Source organism: Odontesthes bonariensis, chromosome 3, assembly GCF_027942865.1.
Source record: "Odontesthes bonariensis isolate fOdoBon6 chromosome 3, fOdoBon6.hap1, whole genome shotgun sequence".
Taxonomy (NCBI): domain Eukaryota; kingdom Metazoa; phylum Chordata; class Actinopteri; order Atheriniformes; family Atherinopsidae; genus Odontesthes; species Odontesthes bonariensis.
Window position 1 is genome coordinate 8,323,946 of NC_134508.1, and position 27,140 is coordinate 8,351,085.

General features: G+C 40.3%; 1 protein-coding gene across 1 annotated transcript; it reads left to right on the forward strand.

Annotated features, from left to right (window-relative positions):
- The first annotated feature begins 2,801 nt into the window (after positions 1–2,801).
- LOC142376710 (gamma-glutamyl hydrolase) lies at positions 2,802–27,140 on the forward strand. The gene is made up of 9 exons (XM_075460182.1): positions 2,802–2,940; positions 7,585–7,699; positions 11,244–11,294; positions 11,649–11,733; positions 11,881–12,019; positions 14,920–15,026; positions 17,262–17,352; positions 18,236–18,373; positions 22,430–27,140. The coding sequence occupies exons 1-9, from the start codon at positions 2,829–2,831 to the stop codon at positions 22,549–22,551; spliced, it is 960 nt and encodes a 319-aa protein (XP_075316297.1). The 5' UTR covers positions 2,802–2,828; the 3' UTR covers positions 22,552–27,140.

Here is a 27,140-nt window from a genome sequence, read left to right on the forward strand (position 1 = left end):
TGAGTAGTCATTATGGTCAGACACACCTGGATTAATCAGTTAGTCCAATAATGTAAGACAGGAAATGAAGAAGTGCCTTAAATTCAGGAAGTAGTGAAGCTGTGCATAGAGCCCATTGAACATCTGTCTGTCCTGTGTGAAGGATCCCTCCTCTGTCTCACCCTGATGTTTCTCCTGTTTTTTCTTGTTTTTCCTCAGTAGATGGGTCAAAGGGCAGAGGATGAGAGAGAGACAAATTGTTTTTAAAGGAGCTACTAAACTTTCTTTTCTTTTGTCTTTTTCTCCCCATGCAGCTCTACAGTGAATTCCACAGGATCACAAATCTGAATCTGTCATCAACATTCTATGCTTCACTCGACAAGTACACACCTCGGCTGCTACAGCTCTACAAAAAGAGGAAGACGGGCCCTTTTGGACAGACGCTTGAAGCGATTATGATGGCATTTGAGGAACAGGTAATCTTTTATTTTTATTTCATGTGTTACATCATGAATGTGAACAGTGAACACTAACATCCCTTGCATATGCTCTTTGTGCAACAGGACAAAAATTATATCTGTGCAGCTCGAACAGCAGCCCTGGCCGGCCTACCACACTACTTGAAGGAGGATTCATCAGAAGTCTTCAGAACATGCAAGGTATTTGTGGGTTCTGCTTCTCAATGCAATTAACATCTGAGCATGAGAGGATCACTTTTCTTTTTTAACATGTGGTTCAAATTAGGTCTCATCATGCACATGAAGATTAATTGAACAGATTATCTGCTTCCATATCTGGAAAAGAATTTTAGCGACTGCTAGTTTCACTTTCTTGGTGCTAAATTCTGATTTATTGCTCATCAAAATGTGAACATTATATTTTTAACCCTCACACCGGATTACAAAACAACTTAATGTCACCAATGTCATGCCCTCCACTTGGAGGCTTACATTCTGCTCCTTGGGCTGCTGATTCAGGCCATCTACAGAATCCATAATGTTATTGGTGTTCATCATCAGACAAATAAGCTTGATTTGTAGAATTATACTTAGACGTTCCTTTCTCTTTATTTTTTTTAGGATGACTCAGAAGCCGGCCAGGAGGGAATAGTGGCTCTGGTGGCAGTGGTGAATGAGGAGGAGGTGCTTCAGGTTCCCTTCGAAACACAGCATGTGTCCATTGTTCTTGAAGATATGGTTGTCATGTCACATAGATCATGGACTGATTCGCTGGTGATTTTGTTTGCATTGGTGTATGCACTGCATTTGAAGTACCCAGAAAAGCTCAGTGGCTTCTTCGAGTTCATTCAGGTTATCCTCCTTGACCTGGATGATGGGAGGAAGCAGCTTAGACCTAAACTACAGGCCTTAAAAAATGAGCTGGAGTGAAGTTCTAACACAAACTTGCATTTGTTGTCAGCAGTTTCTAAACAAAATACCATGTGGCTGGCCAGTTGATTTATTGAAAGTGTTAAGTGTAGTTATGGTTAATCATTTTACTGTACATATTTGTATGGTGTCACCAGTTCTATTGGGATGATACTGTACCGTGAGCCCCAGAGAGGCTTAATAATTTTATGCGTCACCATTTTCCACTGTTAAGATAAGGTGATTGATCTGAGCCCCAGAGGCATGTCTGTTTTTATTGTATTTTGGGTGTTAAGCATTCAATTTAATAAAACTTTTAAGTTACACATTTTGAGTTTGTTTTATGTTAATAGAACTCAGATTATTCAAGGCAATCGGTTTCCTCAAATGAAATGAGTTGTCAGAACTAGAATGTAGTAATACATGTAGTGAGTAGTTTCAACTTAAAGGGTAACATTTAATAAAAAAAGAGCCATTTAAGTTACTAGTATTTAATTCTGATCAATTCAATTAACACATTTTAAATTACTTTGTAGAACTGTTACATATAAGTGAAATATAATAATTAGTTTTAAGTTCATTGAACTGAGTAAACTGGTAATTATAACTTAATTTACCCAAGGTAAAGTAACAATAGATACTTGAGTTACTTGAACTTAAAAAATTCAACTACAGAAAAATATTTCATTTAAGTTTGCCAACTTAAATGGTTCAAGGCAATCGGTTTCCTCAAATGGTTTGAGTTCAACTAACTCATCGGGTTTTACAGTGTGGCATTGAGTACATTATATAATGCATCAATCGCAATTCACAATTCCATAACAAATGACATGAAATCCAGAACATAAATACACAGTTTCAGCTGTACGTGCAGGAGAGACAAACTGTCTGAATGGATGATTTGGGTCTTTGAGTGTTAATGATTATTCCCTGCATGGCTCATCCATGTCATTAAAGTCTCAAAACCACATATTTACATTAAAAACTGCCCAGTTTAATCATCCATAGAACATTTTATTATTTTTTTTGTCAAAGGCACATTAAACCCCTGCACGGTGTTTTCTGGGAGCAGGAAACGCCCACTGTTAATGGGAAGCTGGAACATTCCGCCGGCACCTGTGTAGGCAAAGACGGCGTCTGACACTGGTCGCGCGCTGCCTTTAGTGACGCGCTTCCGTGGATGAAAGTCACGCACGTGACTGATTTGATGCTCTTGAGCAGACGCCAGGAGGTCGGCAGACACAGACATCAGAGTACCGCGAGGGAAGACGACCATCCTCAGTCACTCAGCATCACCCACCAGAAGGCTGCATCCCGGCTCGGATCGTTATTCTCTTATTTCTGCGCCTCTTATTGTTATTATTTGGACTTTGTTATTTCCAAAGCTTTGATAAAAACTGTAGTTCTTATTATAACTGTCTATCCCGAGTCTGTGGACCCAGCTGGTACGTTTGGTGCTCATAGTTCTGCCCGGAGTTTGGGATGCGTCGGTGGGTTGCAGCGGTGCTCGCGGTCATGACCGCCAGCCTCTGGGACGGCCCGCCGGGGCGCGCGGCGGGGCTCAGCCATCAGCTCAACATCCGTCCGATCATCGGTAAGAGACGAACATACTTCTGCATGTTAAAAGGTTGGATGCACGCGTTTAGCTGGGACAGCTGTTATGTAATTCTCGGGGAATGTTCCAGAAAAGGTGCGCGTGTTGCAAGGGAGAGTGTGTCTTTAAACCATGTGGGTGCGTTAATGCCACACAGTCTAATGCAAATATTGTCTTTGAACTGGTTCCAATTGGTTTTCTTTGTTGGCTTGACAGTGCACCTCTTTAATCTTTAATGCGTCTCTGTGTTGTTCAACTTAATTTGACCAAAGCCAGAGCTTATTAATATTTGTCTCCATGTTTTCCAAAGTCACTTTTTGCTTTGAGCCCCCCCCCCCCCCCCCCAGCTCCTCAGGTTAACATTTAAAATCAAACAATTCAGACGTGATGCACATTCCAGACTTTAATTTAAAGTAATTTTCATACATTTCGGTTGCACCATTTAGAAAAGACAACACTTTTAAACACAGCAATTCACCTACATCTTAAGGAGAACGGACACTATTTTGAGGACAGTAATGTCCCCATTCTGGCCAGAGAATGGTTTGAGAAAGGAGTCTAAAGAAACCATCTATGCTAAACTGGAAAAAAAAAACACTTTAAACAAAGGACTCAGGATTGTCTCTCCTGCCCAGGAGGTTTCACATCATTCACACTTACAGGTGAGAATGACTTAACAACCCACACACTGGTCGAGTGGTTTTGGTGACACACGATCATAACGACCACCCAAGCTGGAATGGCCCCCCGCTACCACGTATAAGCTGATACTCCCACCTACTAGTTTAGAACTGGAGAAGGTGAGGAGCCTTCAATATCCAAGAAGAATGTATATATTATATTAGTGTAACTTTAAACTGGGGAACAGCTCATCTATACAGGGACACGTTCCCCAATAAAAGGGGTCTAGCAATGCCTATGGCAGCCAACCTCAACTCATGCTTGTTTTTAAATCAGCTGACTGGCTCGGCTATTCAGGAATGCTCTGAGAAACTCTGGTGCTGCCTCAGCAGGATGTTTGGGATCATTTTCTTGAAGCTCCGTCCAATGAGTTTGGAGGCTTTTACTGGAACTGGAGCAGATCAGATGTTTCTATCCAGCTCAGAATTCATTGTGCAGCTCCATCAGCAGCTCCATCATCAGTGAAGATAAGTGTGCAGCCACACAGGCCCATAAAGGCTCTAGCATGGTTGCCGCGTCTGCTAGCGCGAGCGGTGTTGATGACGTCACGATTTCGTGCCAGATATATGTATAGTGGCGCAAGTCGATGCGCCAGTAGTTACAATTTTCTCCGTCACAGAGGTGGCGCTACGTGAAGGTTACTACTACTCTACAACCACGAAAGTGGAGAAGAAAACAATGAAGAGCAGGAATACTGTAATCAATGATGCTGCTGCAGTATTCGGATCATTTTAATTTTTTAATTCAGTCAATACAGGTGAAGGTCTGAAGCCCCCGGCATCACCACTCTGAGTCTCTGCCCTCTTCTTTGCCTTCACGTATCTGTCCCGTAGCTTCTTCCACACATTCTTACAGAACTCTCCCTCTTTCCCCAAAGTTCTGCCCATCTCTGTGCACCAGTTTTGGGAGTTTACGTGCTCCCTGTGCTGTTTCACTGCAGTTTCATACAGCTGCCTGTACAAACGCACCTCCTGACTGAACCTGGCCTCACATTGGTCCATCCGGTCTGTCGTTGGTGGCGCCGCCAAGTTACAAAAACCGACTGGTGCACGACAACGCGCTGCGCCGTCTTTTCAAGGGAAGCGCCAGGCCTGAAACGCCATTTTGACGTCACGGGCCGCCACCTCCGTGACAGACGCGTCAACTGTAACTCCAGCTTCACACCCCCACCACCGTGTTTATCAGAGGAGCTGCTATGCTTTGGATCTTGGAAACTTCCTGTTGGTCTCCACACTTTCTTCCTGCCATCACTCAGGTTCAGGTTCATCAGAACACGTTTTTCCAGAACTCTGCAGCTCCTTTAATGACTTTTTGGCAAACTGTGACGTGTCCATCCTGTTTCTGTGGCTAACTAGCGGTTAGCATGTAGCAGTGTAGCCTCTGTGTTTCTGCTCATGAAGTCTTCTGTGGATATTCGTTTCTAACAAACGCACACCTGCCTCCTGAAGACTGGTTCAGATCTGTTGGACGGGCCTTTTTGAGGATGCTTCTTTACCACAGTGAGGATTCTTCTGTCTTCCTCGGCCTACCAGAGCATTCTTTCTTCTTAATGATCTTCCAGACATCTGATGCTGGTAACCCTAAGGTTTGACCCATGTCTCAGGTGGTTTTACTCTCGTTTTTAAGCCTCATAGCAGCTTCTCTCCTCATGTTGAACAACACCAGACTCCAAACTGTAGAAACAAGCTGAGGTATCAGGTGAAACACACCTGAGTGATCACACACACCTGGAAGCCACCTCTCCCAAGCCCCGAAATGAGGTGTAAAAAGTGTTGTCATTTCTACGTGTTGGAACTGAACTATATGAAAATGACTTTCTTTAGATCCGAATCTGGAATGTGCACTTTAATCACGTCTGAATTGTTTGATTTTAGAATTTTATACTGAGGAACAGAGGGGGAACAAAAAGGCAACTTTGTCCCAAACATTGAGGGCTCTGAATATTGCAGCACATTGTACAGCTGTTGATTTAATTTGAACTGTGATGCCAGTGTTTGCTGCTCTGCCACCCTTTAACCTCATTATTTAACTAACCCACCTGCAGCTTTTTCCTAACATTTCATTTAAGTGTGGCTTTTTCAGCATCATGAGAATTGTGTAAAACTAGTAGAATCATTGTGGTCATGACTCAGACTGAACGGTAATGAATAGAGAAGGAAGTGTATGAGACTTGCAATGCCTCGTCATACTGAGGGCTCAGTGTGTCGCTGAGCTTGGGCGTGGGTGGCATCCTACCATAGAAGGATTACAACTTGTTTCTTCAACTCTTCGATGACCTGACATCTCTTCAGAATGGTCAATGTAAAACATTTTATATTGTAGCATATGTGCATGAACGCTAAGAGGAATACTAAGGATACTCTGGCTTTTTATTGCTTTTTAAAAGGACTTGATGCCGTCAGCTCCTCCTGACACACATCTTGGTATAGTTTGGCACCCGGATCATTTTGTTTAACTAAAGTACCCGTCAAATGTTTGGGTACATCTGCTTATTCAAACTTAATGGGTTGGTGTCCAAACTTTTAGTAGTTATTCTGTCACTTAGCATCCAATGTGAAACTTAGGCAGAAATCCAACCATCCGTTTCCTATTCCTGACGAACCCAACTCGTACCAATGATATATCCATTCTCTTGATTCTTCAGCTTCCTTTGTCATGTTACCCATGAGTGGTGTACACTTCAACTTTTTTTCAACTTTTTGGGCATTTCCATCTTGGTTCATTGGTGGAGAGTTGCAGAAACTTAACGCACCCATTGGATAGTGGCTTGTCAATCATGGTGTAGCTCCGCCCCATGGCATTACCCTGCTGTTTTACTCTTTTGTTTATAAGATGGTGTATTAAAAATTAGCCTGGTGATTTAGGACAGTATTTACTGAATTAATAAAGGAACATAGAAGTAGAGCCACTGTGTTCTTTTTTCCAAATGCAGGAAGTTGAAGTCAGTGAATAGAATGCAGGTTTAAAGGGATAGTTCGCCTCTTTTGACATGAAGCTGTATGACATCCCATATTAGCAACATCATTTATGAACATTTTCTTACCCCCTGCTGTGTCCTGTGAGCAGAGTTTTGGCGTTGACGAAGGTAGTCCGGCTAGTTGGCTGAGGTCCCAAAAATAAAGCGTTTTACTTCTCAAAACAATATGCGTTCAAAAGAGTAATACATTTGCATCACAAAATCATTCTCCAGGAAAAAGTCAGACCTCACAATCGCTTGGCGCTATTTTCTGTGTAGCCCGTGCTGACCGAGCAGTAAACACCGTAACAGGCGCGGCAGGCGGCAGCACGCATTGATACGAAGGGAGAGAAAATGTACTGACATATCAGTGCATCATCAGCAGGCTTGTGCAGAACTTTACAACCTTTTGAAGAGATCCATTTCATCTGAATCAGGTGTGTTGAAGCAGGGAAACATCTAAAACATGCAGGACAGCGGCCCCCCGAGGGCCGACTTTGGACATCCCTGAACTAAAGGAAAATAAAACCCATTCTGTTAGCAACTCAACCAAAATGTCAACAAATTAATAGCATGTGCAGCATTAATTACTCTTAAAAGCCAAAAAAAAAACACTGTAATCATGGATCATTTCAACAATGTTTGCAGAACAAATCTAACACGATCTCAACTGAGACCAGAATGAGTGAGAAATGAAGCTTAAAGAAAAGGAACATGGCCTAAAACAGTGATGGTCACCACACAGGAGGCAGAACCGAGTCTAAAGCACTTTTTGTAGAATATTTGCATTGCTTTCACGTCGTATTCAACCAGTTTAGGGTGAACGGAGATCTCACCGGGAGGATTTTAACTACATACCAGCCGGAGGAGTTTGTGTTCTTTTGTGTCACATTTACCTTTTTTTTTTTTTTCTTCTTTTTTTTTAAGAATGTGGTTGAAATTTAATTGGATATTGAGCAAATTATATGTGCAGTTGTTTAACTTGATGAGTCTACCTCCGTTTTTAGGTATATTAGCACAAGAAAATCTTCCAGGGGACCCGTTTGCTTATGGCTCCTCGTACATCGCGGCCTCTTATGTCAAATACGTGGAGGGCGCCGGCGCCAGGGTGGTACCCATCAGGTAAGATAACTGAATAAGTAAGACTTAAACTCTAGATCATATCTCCCGAGGTAGAGATTGATTTGCTCCATTGCAAAGAAGCATAGGCCTCCATCCCCTCCCCGTCTTTTATGCGTTTGCTGTTCAGAATCAGAGTCTTAAACAATAGATAAACACACACTGACCGATCTGGTTTTTGGATCCTTAATAACGGAACAGAGCAGGTTAAAAAATGAAAAAGCATTCTGATTTGAACTTAAACAGGAAGTGATGACACAAAGTCATGCAAACACTCTTTGGAAAATATCTTTTTACAACTTTCAACAGGAAAATAAGTCAATCTTTGACAAAGTAATTTGCCAAAATACATAAATTACAATTACTTTACAGTCTGCAGTAAGTTTAAATGTCTTATCCCTAAGAGCATTCTGAAATAAAATCAATGAGAACTATCTAAAAAGTTTGGTTTTCCTCATTTAAAACACTTTGAACGATGAACTTGTAAAAAGGAAATTACATTTGATTTGATTTTTAGTTTGGATAAACTAACTTTTTCTCTCTCAGAATACCAGTTTTGTTTTCTAACCTTTAAATTAAGCAGATGTATTACACAAAAACAGTTGTTTGAAGATGTAATCCTTCCAAAGCCGATGATAATTACCACTTTAACACAAAATGTCATGGCTACTTCGAGAACTATTTCAGAGAGGCAGTTTTTAAAACGGATTGTACTTCCTGTGGCATCTGTTTGAGTCTGCATTAAGAGAGAAATGGCAGTCGCTGCTTTTTCTGGTAAGAAAAGCTCCATCCTGATGTAAGTGTGTGATAGTTGAGCGTGATGGACTCAGAACACCGGTGACACAGAAGTAAAAGGTCATAAATGGATTTAATAGAATTCAAAGTGAAGAGAGGAGTTCAGGAACTATTGAGCAGGATCCAACAGGGGGACAGCAGGAGTAAAAGATGGATGATTCGAAAACATCCAGGGACCCGGTGGAGAGGAAGGAAGCCGAAGGTGTGCAGGACCAAAGGCCAGTGGGAGAGGGGATTTAGCCAAGCGGTGATCAAGTTACTGGGGTAAACAGGATCAGGATCCAAACAAGGTTGATCCACCAAAAATGTAAGGGTAAACAGGTGACAGAATAAAAATAAAACAAACGGGGATCAGGCTCAGGTTCAGAACAGGAACAATAAACTGGAGTCAGGTATCGGCTACAGAATGCTGGAGCTGGAGAGCTGCTAACTGGGGCCAGAATAACAGACAAGCTGGCATCGATCCAGGCTGGCAGACCTGCTGAAGAAGGCAGAGGAACAGGTGAGGCTGATCAGTGATTAGTGGCTGACGCAGAGAGCAGGAAACGAGCAAACAAGAACTGATAGGCTGGTAATTGTAACAAAATGACCATATGGTTGGGTCTTCATATTTACCAATGCAATTCATTCTGCAATAATTATTTCTTGTGCAACAGCCACTTCTTCTTTTTCAAGTGTGCAATTTTTGCAAACGTCCTCCTTTTATAGTTTAAGGGCTCTTTTTATAACGGTTTATACTGTTTTCCTGCTCTGGTCTGTCGGTGATACACTTAAATTTCCCCGTTTTGGGATCAATAAAGTTCTGATCTTATCTTAAACCTCAGAGGGTTTGCGTGATTGACAGCAGATGTAAGTCAGTTACCCACCAAGTTAATCTAAGCAGCCAATCAGGCGCCTCTATCAGCCTGATGCCTTGCTCAAATGTAGCAGCTCAAGCGGCACACACGCCCATCTCCATCGTATGGTTCATATGAAGACGACGAGATAAGCAACGAGGTAATCTTCTGCTGGATATAATAAAAAATAATAATACATTTTATTTATAACGCACTTTACATTTACAACAAAATCTCAAAGTGCTACAGTGGGATAAAAGACAAATATTAAGATCAACAGCAGGGACAGTAAAATGCAAATAAAATACACAAATAAAAGTAGTGAGTCCTTTAAATGCAAAAAGAAATAAAAACAGGACAGCATTTAAAGCGAGATCATTAAAAACATTGGGTAAAAAGAAAGGTTTTCAGGCCTGTTTTAAAGTGTTTCACATATGAAATGATATGAATGAGGATATGATTTGTTCCAGTCCACAGTGCATTAACCAGCAAGCCATTAGTCATTTTCTTCTGTGGCACACTTATAAGAACAAATAAATTCATTAGAAGATGCTGCACAGGTCTTCTCCAATAGGTTTAGACAAATGTGTATTTTCTCCCTTTGTTTTTCAACTCTTCACATAAATCCAGTCTTTTTTTTTCTGCATTTAAGTTCTAAAAATTTTACTTTGCAGCTCACTCTCAAGCTTCATAACAATACCCCTTAGGTGAGGATATTCTGCAGAAAAACCCAGCTAAGATGCTAACAGCTGGATTCCCTGCATTTCCTTTACAAATTCATTGATTGTCACCTTGGATGTTACTGACCGTGCATGAGCACTCACTCGTGGTGCAACGAGTCTCCGCCCACAAATCAAGGACCGTCCAATTATTTTAATGCTTGTTTAAAAAAAAACAACAACACTTAATTGTAAACTATAAAATGCAGAAACAACAAAATTCATAGCTTTTAAAATAGCTTAAACTGCAGGAGCTGCAGAAGGCTGACTCAGCATTCACACTATTACTACTATGAACCGACAAACCTTAAATGCTTTGACAGTTTGTCCCCTTTTTAAGTTAAACATTTTACCTCCATTTCGGAGATACGCCCCTCCAACATTCTGAGGGTGGAGCCTCTAACGACAGCACTTCAGCTCACTTCTCTACTTCCTGCCTTTTTAAGTAACATACACGTGTCTTAAATGAAGAGATCTGTTTCGTCGGGATATTATTTACATGCATGTAGAGAATCTATCTCACAGTGGATGCTTTATGGGAGATATAATACTTTGATTTTATTTTAAACAGTTTCAGAGGGATCCCCTTTATGAGAATCCTGCTAGAAAATAATCTTAAGAGCATTGATCCTGCTGGCTAATCGTTTCCATTCAGTCTTCCCTATCTGACCGACAGGAGCATCAGTCACGGTGCTCCATGTGGATGGATGTGGGCGGAGCCTCTGCAAATGGGATGGAATCACTTCTTTCATCATTTTATAGCCTTTCTACTTCTTTTTTCGACTTTATTTAAGTATTTCATGGAATAAACCGAAGATGTAAATGTAAAATGTAAATGTATTTTATTTATACAGCCCTTTACAGACAATCCTTACGATGTACCAAAGTGCTTTACAGCAAGTAATAAATAAAGAGAAGAATAAGTAAAAACAATAAAAGAACAGTGAAAGCAATAAAATACAACAAAATCAAATAAGATGAAATAAGATAAAAGTGTCATCCTACTACTGGGTATTAAAAGCAATCCTAAATAAGTAGGTTTTTAGCCTAGTTTTTTTTAGCCTAGAGCGAAATGCATTGTGGGTAAACGCTCTGCATACTGTCTGATCGATGAGTATGGAAGTATGGTTTCGAACACAGCCTTTGACTAATTTAGACTTAATTAAAAGCTCTTTTTGTGCCTTTTTTCTTTAACAGGATCAACTGCACAGAAGAAGAATATGCCAAGATATTCAACTCAATAAATGGGTGAGTCTCAGCTGTTCAGCTCTTCTCTACATATGATAGATTTATTGGGTTTTCTATTGGCTGGTGGACTAACGAATAAAGCAGAACTTGGTAACCTGGAGAGGAAAATGGACTTAGCTTGATAAAGTGAATGAATAACATGTTGGTTAGCAGCCACACTGTTGATATTCTGTATTTTACAAACTATTTTTGGTCAAAGTTGCAGAGCAGTGTCAGATAAATAGAGACATAGACAGTTGATCTGGTACCCATGTTGTTTGATAGGAATATTTCTCATGTATTTTCAGTCATTTCCACATATTCTGTAAAATCAAAGCATATTTGTTTCACTCTAACACTGAATTGTTTCCTCAGGTTGCTGCTGCCAGGAGGAGACGTGGACCTTCAGACATCACAGTTCAGTCGAGCTGCCAGGATCTTTTACAACTTGGCTCTGAGGGTACGGCATCTGACACGCACAAGTGAAGTAACACCCAGGGTTTCATTTGGACAGCCTTCCTTGCTAAGCTTCAGTAGTGGGACGGGGGGGGATTTACTACCTACATACATTGATGTTTCATTCCTTACTCTCTCTGATACTCTGTAGGCCAATGAGGCTGGGGACTACTTCCCAATCTGGGGAACTTGCCAGGGCTTCCAGCAGCTCTCCGTCCTCACCGCCAACAAAAACCTGCTCACGCTCACCGACACCAAGGCCGTTGCTCTGCCTCTCACACTCACAACAGGTATTTATCCTAAACTATTCCTCCTCAGGAAACGCACATCTTCTGCTCGTCTCTTTGCATTGATATGGGTCTGAGCCTACAGCCCTTTAAAGCCCTTTAAATTGAAATGTAGAGATCACCAGTCTAAAGACTGCAAGAATTTAATAAAGTTGGTATTACATATATATTTTTAGCAATTTAGTTTGGCTCTTGGGTTATAGCTCACCGTGGATCTTACTGACCGTGCACGAGCACTCACTCATGGTGCAACGAGTCTCCGCCCACAAATCAAGGATTGTCCAATTATTTTAGTGCTTTAAGTTTAAAAAAAAAAACGCTTAATTGAAAACTATTAAATGCAGAAACAACACTATTCATAGCTTTTTCTATTTTACAATTTGTTTTTATCTCCTACTTTATATGTATATATATATATATATATATATATATATATATATATATATATATATATATATATATATATATATATATATATATATATATGATGTGTTTTATTTTGTTTTATTTTAAACAGTTTCAGAGGGATCCCCTTTATGGGAATCCTGCTAGAAAATAATCTTAAGAGCATTGTTCCTGCTGGCTAATCGTTTCCATTCAGTCTTCCCTATCTGACCGACAGGAGCATCAGTCACGGTGCTCCATGTGTATGGATGTGGGCGGAGCCTCTGCAAATGGGAGGGAATCGCTCCTTTCAGGATTTTATAGCCTTTTTATACTTATTTTTTCGACTTTATTGAAGTATTTCATGGAATATTATTTTGTAGCCTGATTAACATCGACTTTCAAATCTCTTCGAGATTCTGGTCTGACCAAGATCATAACGAATACGATTCGAAATGGCCTGGTCAACCCGCCTCCCTCGGGTTGCTACTGGTTGTGGCCAGAAAAGGCTGTGCCTAAGCTTAAGCCAATCACACCACTCTTTCCTCTGACGTATGATTTAGCTACCAGCGGGGCTAACTGGTAGATTAAACTCTTACCAAAGCCAGTAGGGAGCAAGGCGAAAACGTCTTTCCTGTCAAGAAATGATTCAAGGGCTGTTCTTTGCTCGATTTTTAACGAGAATCTCCCGTCGAACACTTTCATTACAGCATCTACAGCAGTGTCAAAAGCTTGACGCTGCTCCATGTTGATATTGAATGAAGCGCTTCCGTGTACAATCCATGGGTTGAGTGGCAGTTCAACCATGTCACTACCTTGAACACGCCTCTACCCTGGGCCGTTGGCGCTGCTCAAAGTTGATTGCTTCCCGACAAAGTGGGTGGAGTTCCCATTTTTTCGGGAACTCGAATCCACCTGAATGAGCAGTTTGCCTGAGTAAGTGTAGCAGAGCCGAAGGTTTTGCGTCACTGCGAGGGCGGAGCCTGGGTAATTATTTTGGCTCTTGGGTTATTTAGGTTGAATAACCGGCAGATGGTTATTACCTAGATGTCTTGCTCGTGTAGCAAAGCTTTCACGTAAGAGGGGCAAAGCTGTTAATTGCATTGAGGACCCATGAATGTGGGTCCAATGGAGACGTTTCATGGCTAAATGGCACAAAAATAGATACGCTTTAGGAGAAAACATGTGAGTTTATGTGAAACTAAAGCTGAATATGTCAACTCAAATTACAGTTAAACTTGAGCTTTTTTCTTCTTTTATGACTCAGTATTATAAGGAATAAGATATTGTAGTATTATAGGATAGATAGCTTTCAATTAGGAATGTGGGTCCCTACATCTGCAACGTCTTATAACTTAAAGGGGAAACTCGTTTTTTTTAAACCTGGACCTTATTTCTGACATCAAATACGTTCATCTACTCACCGATAACAGTTTGGTGAAAGTCGGCGTCCTTCGGAAGATATTTAGATCCCTGGAGATCCGCGTATATCCATATAACGGGAGAGAACAGGGCACAGACAATACAGCCTCTAAAGAAGACATTATTTGTCTTTTGTGGGAGCAGTTTGTAAAGTTTTTGGTTCTAGTTGTAAATTTCATTTGCTAATTATAAGTAACTTTATTTGGTTAATTTCAGTGCTTTATTTAGATTGGATTTTTTGCTAATATTCTTTGTTAGTTATTTGTATTTTGAATATTTAGAATATTTTGGTGATTGGGTCACACTGGGCACCTGAAGCTATTTGTGTAGGTAGGCACCTGGAGTACCAGCATGCATCTGGGTGGGCCAATGGTTTTCTTTGTTCTTTTGTTTGTTTTATTGTTTTGAAATAAATCATCAGAAAACGTAAGAATTCATCTTGGACATTCATCTTCTTTTACCTGCGTTAAACCACATCCCCCATGGTGCATCAGTGGTCTTTTGATTTTGTTTGGTTTAAGTTTTAATTTGTAGTGGCCATTTATCCATAAAAAACAGTCTTTATTTCACCAATACTTTAAGAAGAATGAATGAATTAACGCGTATTATTGCACTGTTAGCTCAGAGCTGCCGTGTTGTTGTTATCGGGGGGCTTATAGGAAGCTTTCTACACACCTGTCACACCCGGATAACAACAACACAGCAGCTCTGAGCTAACAGTGCAATAGTACACGTTCATTCATTCATTGGTCTTAAAGTATTGGTGAAATAAAGACACCAAACTGTTATCGGTGAGTAGATGAACGTATTTTATGCCAGAAATAAGGTCCAGGCTTAAAAAAGACGAACTTCTCCTTTAAATTGGGTGTTGGTGGATCAATCCAAATACCGATTGCATCAACACCAACACTGGTTTTTGGTAAAGGATCAAAGCTAGCATGATGGGATCGATACTTCATGCTCCAGTTTGTCTTTTTTACAGGATAGGATCCCAAAAAATGGTACCTTTAGGGAATATTGGCTTGGAAACAAAAGGACGTTGGTGGTAAAAGTTAAAAGCATGAGCAGCTAATATCACAAATCTGTCCATCCTGTAGCCGCGCAGTCCAGCCGTTTGTTCGGGAGTTTCCCCAAAGATCTGCTGCAGTCTCTGGCTGATGAAAACATCACCTCCAACTTTCACAGCTGGAGTCTTTCAATGCAGGTATGTATTGCTCCTTTTTTCTTTTCTTCCTCTCCTGCCCCCTTCTCGGAGCATTATCTTTTGTCATAACTACAGGCCCTTAGCGATGTGGGTGTTTTCCAAATAAAGGCATCGCTGTTGCTCAGACATGAGCTTGCTGAATTGTCATTGCTCAATACATGCTGGAACTGAGAGAGACTTGTCACTTTTCACACAACCTAAGAAGTGCTCCACTTTTTGTAGAGACTGTCTAATGGCATTTTTTTTCTGTTGTGACTTGAATAAGAAATGTTTCTGACTTTCTACCTCGGTGTTCTGGTATGATTATGTGCCTTCACCTCAGCGGGGTTTATAGAGTAGCTGCAAATCAATGACACAGAGAAAAACAGCATTTATGGTCCTTAGATTGTTTGAAACCAAACTAAAAATAGGGTAACATATATAGCAGTGAGTTCGCCACGGAAAAAGCTTGAAATTGCCATCATTTGGATTCATAATTCACATTCATAATGTATAATTCGGAAATGAACAGATTCAAATAATTAAAATAGACCCACTGGTAATTAGTTTTTTTTGTTTTTTAATAAAGAAAGGAAAAAAATGATAATAATTGTACTCCTTACCCATCCCCCTTTAAGGACTACAGATGGAAAATAGCACTCCTACTAAATCCGATGTAACCATCTTGTTGTTCATGAAATGGCAATGATTTATGGTATTGCATGCAGTCCTTTAAATAAGCTCATTCATTCATTCATAACAGAACTCAGTTTTTTCTGCTCTATATGGATCATAGTTCCAAGGCATGGATGGGGATTGAAACCATGATCTTTGCTTTACAAGACCAACACCTTTCCACTTGGCCACCATGAGAGTTTGCTGTATTTCATCCCACCGCTGAATGAAGAGATGCAAAACATCATAGCAGGGACCTCCAGGACAAACTGGATGTTTGGATGTTTTAAATGGCATGGATCACGCTGCAGGATCAGGCTTTTAAAAATGTACAGAATAATAATAATAATTAGGAAAGCCTGCATGTGCCGAATGAGCACTTTATTTCATACTTAAATTCTTAAGTTTGCTCAATGACAATAAGATGAATTTCTGATGACTATGAAAGTCACCAAACCAAAGCTTGCCCAGTCATTTTCCTGCTTTATTTATCATCTTTATTGACCTTTATGGTTTTGAAAGCAAATTCAAAAAGTTAAACGTATAAATATTAATGTTGAGAGACTTGAAGAAAAAAGACGCACAAATAGTGTTTTTAGCAAACAAACTGAAAACAGTGATGCAGATATGATATTCCTGATCCGGCTTCTCTTTATGTACCTGTTAATACAAAAGATTATTGCAGTCAGGTGATTATATAACAACTGTGACAGGCCTCGGCTAGTAGTTATGAAAGAGGAAGCATATGTGATCGACAGAATTCCCAACTATACAGTTACAAAGATGATTTGTCCAAGCAAAACTTTGCAGTTCACTTTATATTCAGTGGGGACGACTTGTTATATGCGTACTGTATGTGTACTATTTAATGTTATGTTACAGTACATTTTAATGTTTAATGTGGGTATCTTATGTCTATTGATTTACTTGTGTTAGGAAATCTGTTTTGTGAGCCTAAAATCTTTATAATCCCAGTGAATGAATTGCTGGATGCCAACGTGTGGAGTTATATCTGAAAATCGTCCAAACTGTGGCTGAGGCTACGGCTACACGGAAACGAAACGATTTTTTTTTTTTTTTTTTAAACGGGTACGAAAATTCTTGCAACCACACGGCAACGCTGCTGTAAAGACTCAGGTCCAGACGAAAACGGATGAAAACGATGAAACGATGCAGTACACACGCCACTGTGTCACGCCACGCTGTGAGACAATAGAGAAGTCTCACAGCGTCAACGTTTGACTGACGCAAAAACGTTTTCGCTGTAATAATGGAACCGAAACGACCTCGTTTTCAAACTTTCCCACTCAAGAACCCGTTCTCAAAAACTATCGTTTTGGGGTAGTGGGAACGCCGGCTCCGTGTGGCCGCGACAGCGAAACGATAAGAAAAAGTATCGTTTACAGTGAAAAACGTTTTCGTGTAGCCGCAGCCTGATTGTCTGGCTTTCAAGCAGCCTAAAATGAGTCATGTCACTTCAGTTTTCATTACTACTCTTGCCATTTTTCCCCCATGCAGAAGGAGAAGTTTTCCTTCGAGGGCTGCAAGATTCAACTCAGTGTAAAATTTGTCTTTTAACAGAACTTCAGCCGAAACGCCAGGCTGAGGAGGTTTTACAAAGTCTTGTCCACTAACAGCGATGGAAAGAAACAATTCATCTCCACCATGGAAGGTACCATCCTTCAGAAGTTAATGTTCTCACTTACATATGCAACAATATTCCTTTTAGAAAACTGCCCACTAGAGGGCGCACCGTCTCACAATTAGAAACATTGGCTGTGTTTGAAACCGCATACTTCTCCTACTACTCATACTAACTTTTTGAGTTAGTATGCGAGTTTGAGTAAGCGAGAAGTTCCCGGATGCATACTAGATTCTCCAAAATGTTGGGTATGCATCATGAGGTTACTACTCATACTCAAACTACCCAAGATGCAACGTAACGTAACCAATCGTCATTTCCTGTCAAAACAACAGTTTCAAGCTAGCTACAACGAGGGTAGGTTCACTTCCTGTTTTCAAAACAAAAGCACCAATTGTATTGTAATGGCTTTCCCTATGATAAAAGGCAACGGGTATTTTAATTTGTGAAAATAACCGGAAGTGCATTGCTCACTACGGCTAGCTTTAGTAGCTCTGAATTCGTGGGAACAAAATTGTAAATAGCCGGTATTTTGTCAGATTTTCAACACGTTGGGGATCTAAACGACTACTTTCTCGCCTGAAAATGTTTCAAATGTTGCTAAAGTTTACAGAGTTTAGGGCTTAAGCAAAATCAGCTTCAGGCCACAAATGCATTGTGGGTAAACGCTCTGCATACTGTCTGATCGATGAGTATGCAGTATGGAAGTATGCAGTTTCTAAGTATGTAGTATGCGGTTTCGAACACAGTCTGAAAATGACTTTTGGTGACGTTTTTGGTTTTATTTTCGGGGGTTTTCCATAATATTTAATGATAAAGATTCTGGTTTATACAGTCCATGTCATTTTAAAGTAAGATGAGACGGCACATGAGGGAGTTTTTACCTGCTGACAGTGTTTCTGGTTTTCCTCAGCCCACCGATACCCATTTTATGCCGTGCAGTGGCATCCAGAAAAAAGCCCCTTTGAGTGGATAGAGAAGTCAGGAATGGTTCACACCATCAACTCTGTGAGAGCCAGCTTCTACACTGCCAGCTTCTTTGTCTCTGAAGGTAAAAACACAACACTTCTGACTGTTATTACCTCTGTCAGGTTGTCTATGTTTGCCGTAGGAAATGGTGCAGCAATAGGCCGTAAGTCATCAGACATCTTGACTCAGTTTGGCCATTAATAAAGAAGATTACATCACAGCTTTTTTCCTGCTTGAATGATTTATTATCTACACTTCCTTAAACCAATTTTCAAAGTTCGTTCCTCTCACCTGGAGCTTTTGATTAAATAACAGGATATTTAATCAAATTAGCATTTTCCCTGTGGCTAATTAACAGTAAATGTTCAAACTCTCATTTTGTTCCATCCATTCTGAGGTCTTCTTGTGATTTATGGCCTCAAAGTTAGAAATATATGGCTGGCAATTATATATCAGACTCAGACTTAACTTTTGAGCTCTTAGTTCTGTTGGATCCTGTAATTATTTTTTTTATCTGTTACAGACGGTATAGCAGTGTGATTGGTTGAAATAGCTACAACTCACGGGTCATCTTTGTAGAAATTATTATCAGATGAAATTATAGAATGAGTAAGATTCAGTGCAATTACATCCTGATCTAAAATAGTCACGTTACCAGAACTCTTTTGGTTTGATGACTCCTTCAAGAGTAGAGATGTAACATTTTTACCAAGATACTAATTATATAAGGATATAAATCTGTCCTAAATAATACAGCATTCCTAACTGGTATCACGTCGTGTTCGTGGTGTGTTCATGGAACAAAATGTGTTGAACATGTAGTTTTAACTATCCCACTTCAGAAAATGTCCTTCAGATTGTGGGACAGCATACTTTGGGTAACTTTGGACATCATTAAAGGTCTTTAAATAAGGGGAAAAAGCACTCGCCTTTGAAGTTGCAAAGGCCTCCACTCAAATAATATAAGGTAAAAGAACAGTTTGTGGAATCAATAGTCCTAATTTTCAACGGAAGTTGAACTGAATAACCAAATTAATCGTCGGTTGATCTGCTTTCTGCTTGCTGTTGTTTGAATTTATAGTTGATTTTTAAAGTATGTGAGTACATTTATGCTTTTTTTTAAAAATAATTAACACGTTAAAAGTGTTAGTCTTCATAAGGGATTTCAAGGCCTTTAAGGAATTGTTCCCGATAAGATCGGTGTGAAAGCTTCCTTTCATTTCTGGTATTTACAAAGGTGTGGTATGTCTCTTCTGGGCAAGATGTATACAATCTAACATGTTGGACAGATTAAAATGAGCTGTAGGGGTCAAAGCTGCAAAAAAAGGGCCCCAGATGACCTGAATTCACCTTAATATACAGTGGAAATGACACTGGAATCTCCAAAAAGATAATAAGACAAAGTACAAGGGGTATCATTGTGGAAAGAAAATCTTTTTTCTGTTTTTTTTTAACATTTGAATAAGAAATGTCCAAAATGATGCATCTGCTTCTCAATAATCAGGGGAAAAGCCTTTATTGTCGTTTCCAGCAATCAAACGCTTCTTATAGTTGCTTTTTGCATGCATCCACTGGTAATTTTGACCATTCATCTTCTGTGATCACCATAACCTTTAGCTCCCCACACAGCCAAAACATGCTGAAATGTCCAGTGTTGCCCAAGTTTCTCTACAGGCTGCCTGATGTTGTTGTTAGGGTTAGCCATTCCCAAAGCATGATGTTCCCACCACCATGCTTCACTGTGGGGATGGTATCCTCAGGGTTTTAAAGCTAAATGCTAAATGAAGGCTACATCATTGTGGCCAAACAATTCCATTATTTGTTCCACCTGGCCACAAAATAGAAGACCAGAAATCTTCTTCTTTGTCCAGATGAGATTTTTCTTAAAGGCGAAGCCCGGCTTTTGTGTCGATTATTTAGATAATCAAGCCGTATGCAGTGTCCGTTGGTCTGTCTACCTTGAGACGTTGCCCAGATTCTTTTTCACCTCTTGCACCATCATCCTTGCCAGTGTCACCTTGAACTTCCTACCGTGTCCTCAGAGATTTTCCACAGAGTGGAATTTCTTTTATTTTTTTTTAATAATATGGAACTTGACAACATTTAGCTATGAGCTTATAGCCCTTTCCTGAGTTACGAGCAGCCTCAGGTCCTCACTGAGCTCTTTTTGTTCCCATTAATCGGGCTAATTAGGATGCTTAATGTCTACAATTGAGGAAGTTTTTCCTTCGCCTCAGATATAACGATAATGAAAGTTTTATTGGGAACAGATATTCTGCTTCCCACCTGTTTTTGACCTTTGGTTTGGACGCGGCCGGTGGCCCGATGCTACAGGTAGCATGAGGTCACTAAAGGATGTCAACAGAGGAGGGCGCGCTTGTGGGTCCTGATTGAGCTGAGCATTCTGGGATTTGTAGTATTAGCGGTGCATGTGCTGTCCACCGGCAGGCCTGCTCTTGTAGACATTTGCTGAGTTTGACAGCTGTGGTATAGAGGCTTGAATTTTCCCACAGACTGTGACAATTTTTAATGGGTATGAATCATGTCAGACGCGCTATATTCCATAAAAATGTTAGCCAAACATAGAAATTGCTTCTTTTTTCACTCGAAATCTATGGCACGTCCAGAGGTGGGGAGAGTAGCCAAAAATTTTACTCAAGTAAAAGTACCGTTACTTTAAAATAATATAACTCAAGTAAAAGTAAAAAGTAGTCATCCAAATAATTACTTGAGTAATAGTAAAAAAGTGCTTGGTGAAAAAACTACTCAAGTACTGAGTAACTGTTGAGTAACGTCTGATTTATTTGTTAACACAAGCATTCAATCAGACAGACAAAAATACTAAATAATCATCTTTAGGCAAATTAGAGTTCATCCAATTGATAAAATAAATTAAAAATGAATGAATTAATTACAAAATAGCTTAAATTAAAATAATCCAGGTAAATTCAAGTACTTCAATAAAAAATAAAAGAGACTTAGGAAATGTTTAAAACATAGGCTATGTAACCCATATGTAACCTAAAAAACAAACGTTCACCTATCCATGGGGGAAAAAACTAATTTAGGAAACTTACCGCTACATGTTTCCTCAAGTTAGATGTTGAGTTTCTGCAGAAATGTGCGTTTGTTTTGGTTGCCACAGAAGACACATAATGTAGCTGCTGTTTCTCACTCTTTGTAAGGTAAACATGCTTTCAGTATGAGGCCTCGTCTGCGTCTTCATTTCCCACCGTTGGTTCTGACATTTTTCATCTGTTTCTTTGTTTGTTTGCTACGACCGCTAATGCTAAAGCTAACCCGTCCCGCCGCTGAGATTGAGTATGGTCACGTGACCAGACTGCACGGCTGCGTCTGATTGGTGGAACACAGTCAGGTGGTAGAGCCTTTGGTGGAAGTCTCTCTCTCTGTCAGAATAAAACATTAAAATGAGGCGTACGCGGGGGGGTAAAAATAATGAGGCGTAGAATACCAAAGAGGTAAGAAGAAAAGTAACCAGCTCATTGTAGCCTAATGTAGCGGAGTAAGAGGACAGTTTCTGCTGCACACATCTACTCAAGTAAAAGTAAAAAGTATAGGGATTTAAAACTACTCCTAGAAGTATAATTTTTTTCAAAAACTTACTCAAGTAAATGTAACTCGTTACTACCCACCTCTGGGCATGTCATAGTATCATATTTTGACACACATCTATATACCCTAAATATCAATCTGCCAGGGGTATGGATCATTTGGTTAGCCTAATAGCCTAATAGCATAATTGATGATAATAATGTAATTTTTTGGCCAAATTACGATTTTGAGCTTAACTGTATATTCTTCAAAAAACATTGAATAACATCATCAAATTACGACGACCGCCTGGAAACAAACAAACGTGTTCTTGATGCAGAGCTCTGATTAAAGTATTGAATTGTGTTAGTAAGCTGCAGATCTTTTCATTTAAAGTGTTATGTTTGGGAATAAAGTCCCAATTAGAGTACTCGGAGTGCTGCATCCTTTGGCCACACTCCAATTCTCCACCTACTTTCATAAAATCCATTTTTCTTTCGTAATATTTAGTGTGTTTTATGAAGGGAAGAACAGCTCCGTTACTGTGTTATTTCAGCCATATTCAGCTGTATCCTTCTCTCCTCAGCCATGAAGAACCATCACTGTTTCTCCAGTCCTGCTGAGGAAGACAGAGCTCTCATTTACAACTTCTCCCCCATCTACAGAGGCATCAAGGCGGTCTTTGTGCAGAACTATTACTTTGATTGATGAACACCGCTGAGGATGAGGCAGACCCGGGTCTCAGTCTATTCAGAATATGTCTTTCTCATCTCTGGCGGCCTGAAACGTGCCAAAACCTGAAGTCATTTAGGAAATGTAGATAGATAAAAGAAGAAAATTACAGAAAATATTAAAGCAAAATGAAAAGACAAAGATCTATATATATAAACAACAAAGCAATAAAGTGTCAATGTGAGTAGACGATACATTTAGATTTAGGTTCCAGTGTTCACTTGACACATCAACCCAGTTAGTAATAAGGATAATCACAAGCCAGGATAACCTCGTTAGAGAATGCTGGTAAAAGATAAGTAGGAGACAGAAAACATGTTTCAATCTGATGGCCGTTGTCACTTCAGTTACACTTAAATCACGTCTGATTTGCGTTAAGCTCATGATATTCTCCCCCTCCTTTCAACACTGTTGTCCTGCAGAGCTCAATAAACTGGAAGGTCGTGCTTTTTAACGGTTAAACCAGTTTTATACGGCCCGTATTTGACTTCCTGAATGTTGTAACATGATCATTTTGGTTATAAAACAAGAACATACTGATTGAATTCTCTCTAAATGTCTCGTTTGATGTCTTTGTGGTTGGAGTATATGCACCTGCAACAGCCTTATCAGACCAAACAGCTGGCGTTCTCATCTCTGTTTGGCGTTCGCCTCGTTTAACCAACATTTAAGTGACATTTTTTCTCCTCAACTCCAAAATGTTGGGACACTGTAAATTGTAAATAACAGCAAATCTCACAAGTTGATCATTTAATTTGCAATAGGAAACGTATCAAATGTTGAAAGTGAGACACTGTTTTACTATTTCATGAAAGATGATGGCTCATAACTATCTCATAAAAGTTGGGACAGGTCCATGTTTCCCAGTGTGTAGCATCCCCTCTTCTTCTAACAACATCTGTAAACATCTGGAACTGAGGAGACCAGCTGCTGGACCTTTGGCAGAGGAATGTTGTCCCTCATTCCTGTGTGATTTTTAGATGTTTTCCGGTGGGGAAACATCTGGACTGCAGTCCACAGTCCAGCACTGAAGCCGTGCTGTTGGAATAGATACAGGATGTGGTTTAACTTAGTCCTGCTGAAATGTGCAAGGCCTTCCCTGAAGAAGACGACATCTGGATGGGAGCAGATGTTTATACCTTTCAGCATTGATGGGGCCTTTCCAGATGTGCAGGTTTCCACTTCCATTGGGCACGATAATGCATCAACTGTAGATGATGACGAAAGATAATCTGCAGTTGTTCCACAATTTGAATAAGTAGTTGTTTTTTTTTAAGATTTTTGAAGAACTTTAGTCCAGCTTTACGTCTGAGGGACTCTGCCTCTGTAAGGTCCTCTTTTTTTTTTATTTTTTATTATGCCCAATCATGTTCCTGACCTTTTGATAATTAACCTAATTAGTTGTTTCTCCACCTACTTTTCTGTCCCAACTTCAAATTCAAGATGAGCTGATGCTTTTCATGACATCTAAAGATTTAATGGATCATTTATGCCAACGGGAAACGGTAAAAAAATGTCTGACTTTAAACATTTGATATGTGAATTAAAACACGTTAATCTGCTTTTATTTACATTTGAAACAACTCTTTTGGAATTGAGGTGACACTTCCCTAAAAAAAAAACGCCATTTCTGTTCATTTGCTCCTAAACAGCTAACTTAGGCTACGGCTACACGAAAACGAAACGAGGTTTTTTTTGAAAACGGGTACGAAAATTCTTGCGACCACACGGAAACGCGCTGCTGTCCAGACGAAAACGATGAAACGATACAGTACACACGCCACTGTGTCACGCCACGCTGTGAGACAATAGAGAAGTGTTAAAATTGGCTCACAGCGTCAACGTGTGACTGACGCAAAAACGTTTTAGCTGTAACAATGGAAACGAAACGAGGCCGTTTTCAAACTTTCCCACTCTGGAACCCGTTTTCAAAAACTATCGTTTTGGGGTAGTGGGAACGCCGGCTCCGTGTGGCCGCGACAGCGAAACGATAAGAAAAAGTATCGTTTACAGTGAAAAACGTTTCCGTGTAGCCGCAGCCTTAGTCTTTATGTAGCTTTTGTTCCATTATGCAGTAACAATAACAAACTGAGTACAAATAGCCCTTTAACAACTACTCTGTGTGTTGCAGGCTTTAAGTAGAATTTCACAAGGCTGCATGTGGAGGGATTCTGAGACTTACTCTAGCATGGTTGCTGCGTCTGCTCGCGCGAGCGGTGTTGATGACGTCACGAGTTCGTGCCCGCAATATATAGTGGCGCAAGTCGACAGTAGTTGCAATTTTCTCCGTCACTGAGGTGGCGCTGCTATGTGAAGGTTACCGCTACTCTACAACCACGAAAGTGGAGAAGAAAACAATGAAGAGCAGGAATACTGTCATTAATGGTACTGCTGCAGTATTCGGATAATTTTAATTTTTTAATTCAGTTAAAAGAGATGAAGGTCTGAAGCCCCCGGCATCACCACTCTGAGTCTCTGCCCTCTTCTTTGCCTTCACGTATCTGTCCCGTAGCTTATTCCACACTTTCTTACAGAACTCTCCCTCTTTCCCCAAAGTTCTGCCAATCTCTGTGCACCAGTTTTGGGAGTTTACGTGCTCCCTGCGCTGTTTCACTGCAGTTTCGTACAGCTGCCTGTACAAACGCACCTCCTGACTGAGCCTGGTCTCACAACGGTCCATCCGGTTTTTCGCTGGTGGCGCCGCCAAGTTACAAAAACCGACTGGTGCACGACACCGCGCTGCGCCGTCTTTTCAAGGCAAAGCGCCAGGCCTGAAACGCCATTTTGACGTCACGGGCCGCCACCGCCGTGACAGACGCGTCAACCATGCTAGCGCCTTTAATCTATTAATATGGATGCAACGCGTGCGTGCGTCTCCCTTTCTTCTTTAGTTCTGCTCGCTCGTTAAAGGGAGCTTCAGGTCTTAATGGGTTGAGGTTCGGATGGTCGTAAAGAACAGGAAGCCTGATAAAGACTGTGTAAACCAGCCGTAAAACTTGGATAATCACTCCAACACATAATTACCCACGTTGAGCCTGATCCTCAATAAAAGACGAGGCTCCAAGGCTCATTGTGCAGAAAGTTAATGCTCCAAAATAAGTGAGAACTAATGAATGTAACACTCTGTGGAAATGGAGAAATATTTTACAATCTGTGTCATCTGTTCAATTTTGATGAAGTGACTTACATAAAAAACTAATATATTTATGAAATTATCAAAAAACGGATGAAGCTCCACTGATGATTGTATTTTCATGTGCTTTATTGCAATATTTGTATAACATCCGCTTTCAATAGATAACCCCCCCCCCCGGCTTTAAGACTAGTATGCCAAATCATTAGCCTTTTTGGTTTTAACTATTTTCTCAGGCAGTCGTTCTTTCACCCATTTTAGCTGCAGAAGGCCCATAAAGTCCTCTAATAAGAGATTAAGGCTGTGTTCGAAACCGCATACTACATACTGCATACTCATTGATCAGACAGTATGCAGAGCGTTTACCCACAGTGCATTTCGCTCCTGTCCGAGCCGAAATCAGCCGGCCTGAAGCTGATTTCACTTAAGCTCTAAACTCTGTAAACTTTAGCAACATTTGAAACATTTTCAGGTGAGAAAGTAGTCGTTTAGATCCCCAACGTGTTGAAAATCTGACAAAATACCGGCTATTTACAATTTTGTTCCTATGAATTCGGCGCTACTAAAGCTAGCCATAGTGAGCAATGCACTTCTGGTTATTTTCACAAAATAAAATCCCTGTTGCCTTTTATCATAGGGAAAGCCATTACGATACAATTGGTGCTTTTGTTTTGAAAACAGGAAGTGAACCTACCCTCGTTGTAGCTAGCTTAAAACTGCCGTTTTGACAGGAAATGACGATCGGCGACGTCACGTTACGTTGCATCTTGGGTAGTTTGAGTATGAGTAGTAACCTCATGATGCATACCCAACATTTCAGAGAATCTAGTATGCACCCGGGAACTTCTCACATACTCAAACTCGCATACTAACTCAAAAAGTTAGTAGGAGAAGTATGTGGTTTCGAACACAGCCTAAGACTTTATTGTCATGTAGATACATGAAATTACTCCTCCGCATTTAACCCATCCAGGTTGGCACCTGTTGAACATGCACAGGGTCACACACTCATAGAGACAGATGCCAGGCACACTGGAGCGGTGGGCAGCCAATCACAGCGCACGGGGAGCATGGGGGTACGGTGCCTTGCTCAAGGCACCCCCCTCCAGCTGTCAGTTTCACCAATCTTTGAGCAGTGAGAGTGGGAATTGAACCGCCAACCTTCAGGTTACTGGACGACCCACTGAGCCACGGCCGCCAATGAAAACAAAGAAAATCGACCAAAGTTGAAAAAAATAAACGATGTTTCTATTCTGTGCTTTGTTTATGAAATCAAAAATATTACTTTGCAACATTTTACATTGAATGTACAAAAGTATGCGCCCTCATTGGATGTGTATACATGCATTAAATGCACAAATGACTATACAAGATGTTGTCCTATTGTACAACTTTGTGTCAGACAGTCGGATAATAAAGGAAATCACGCCAA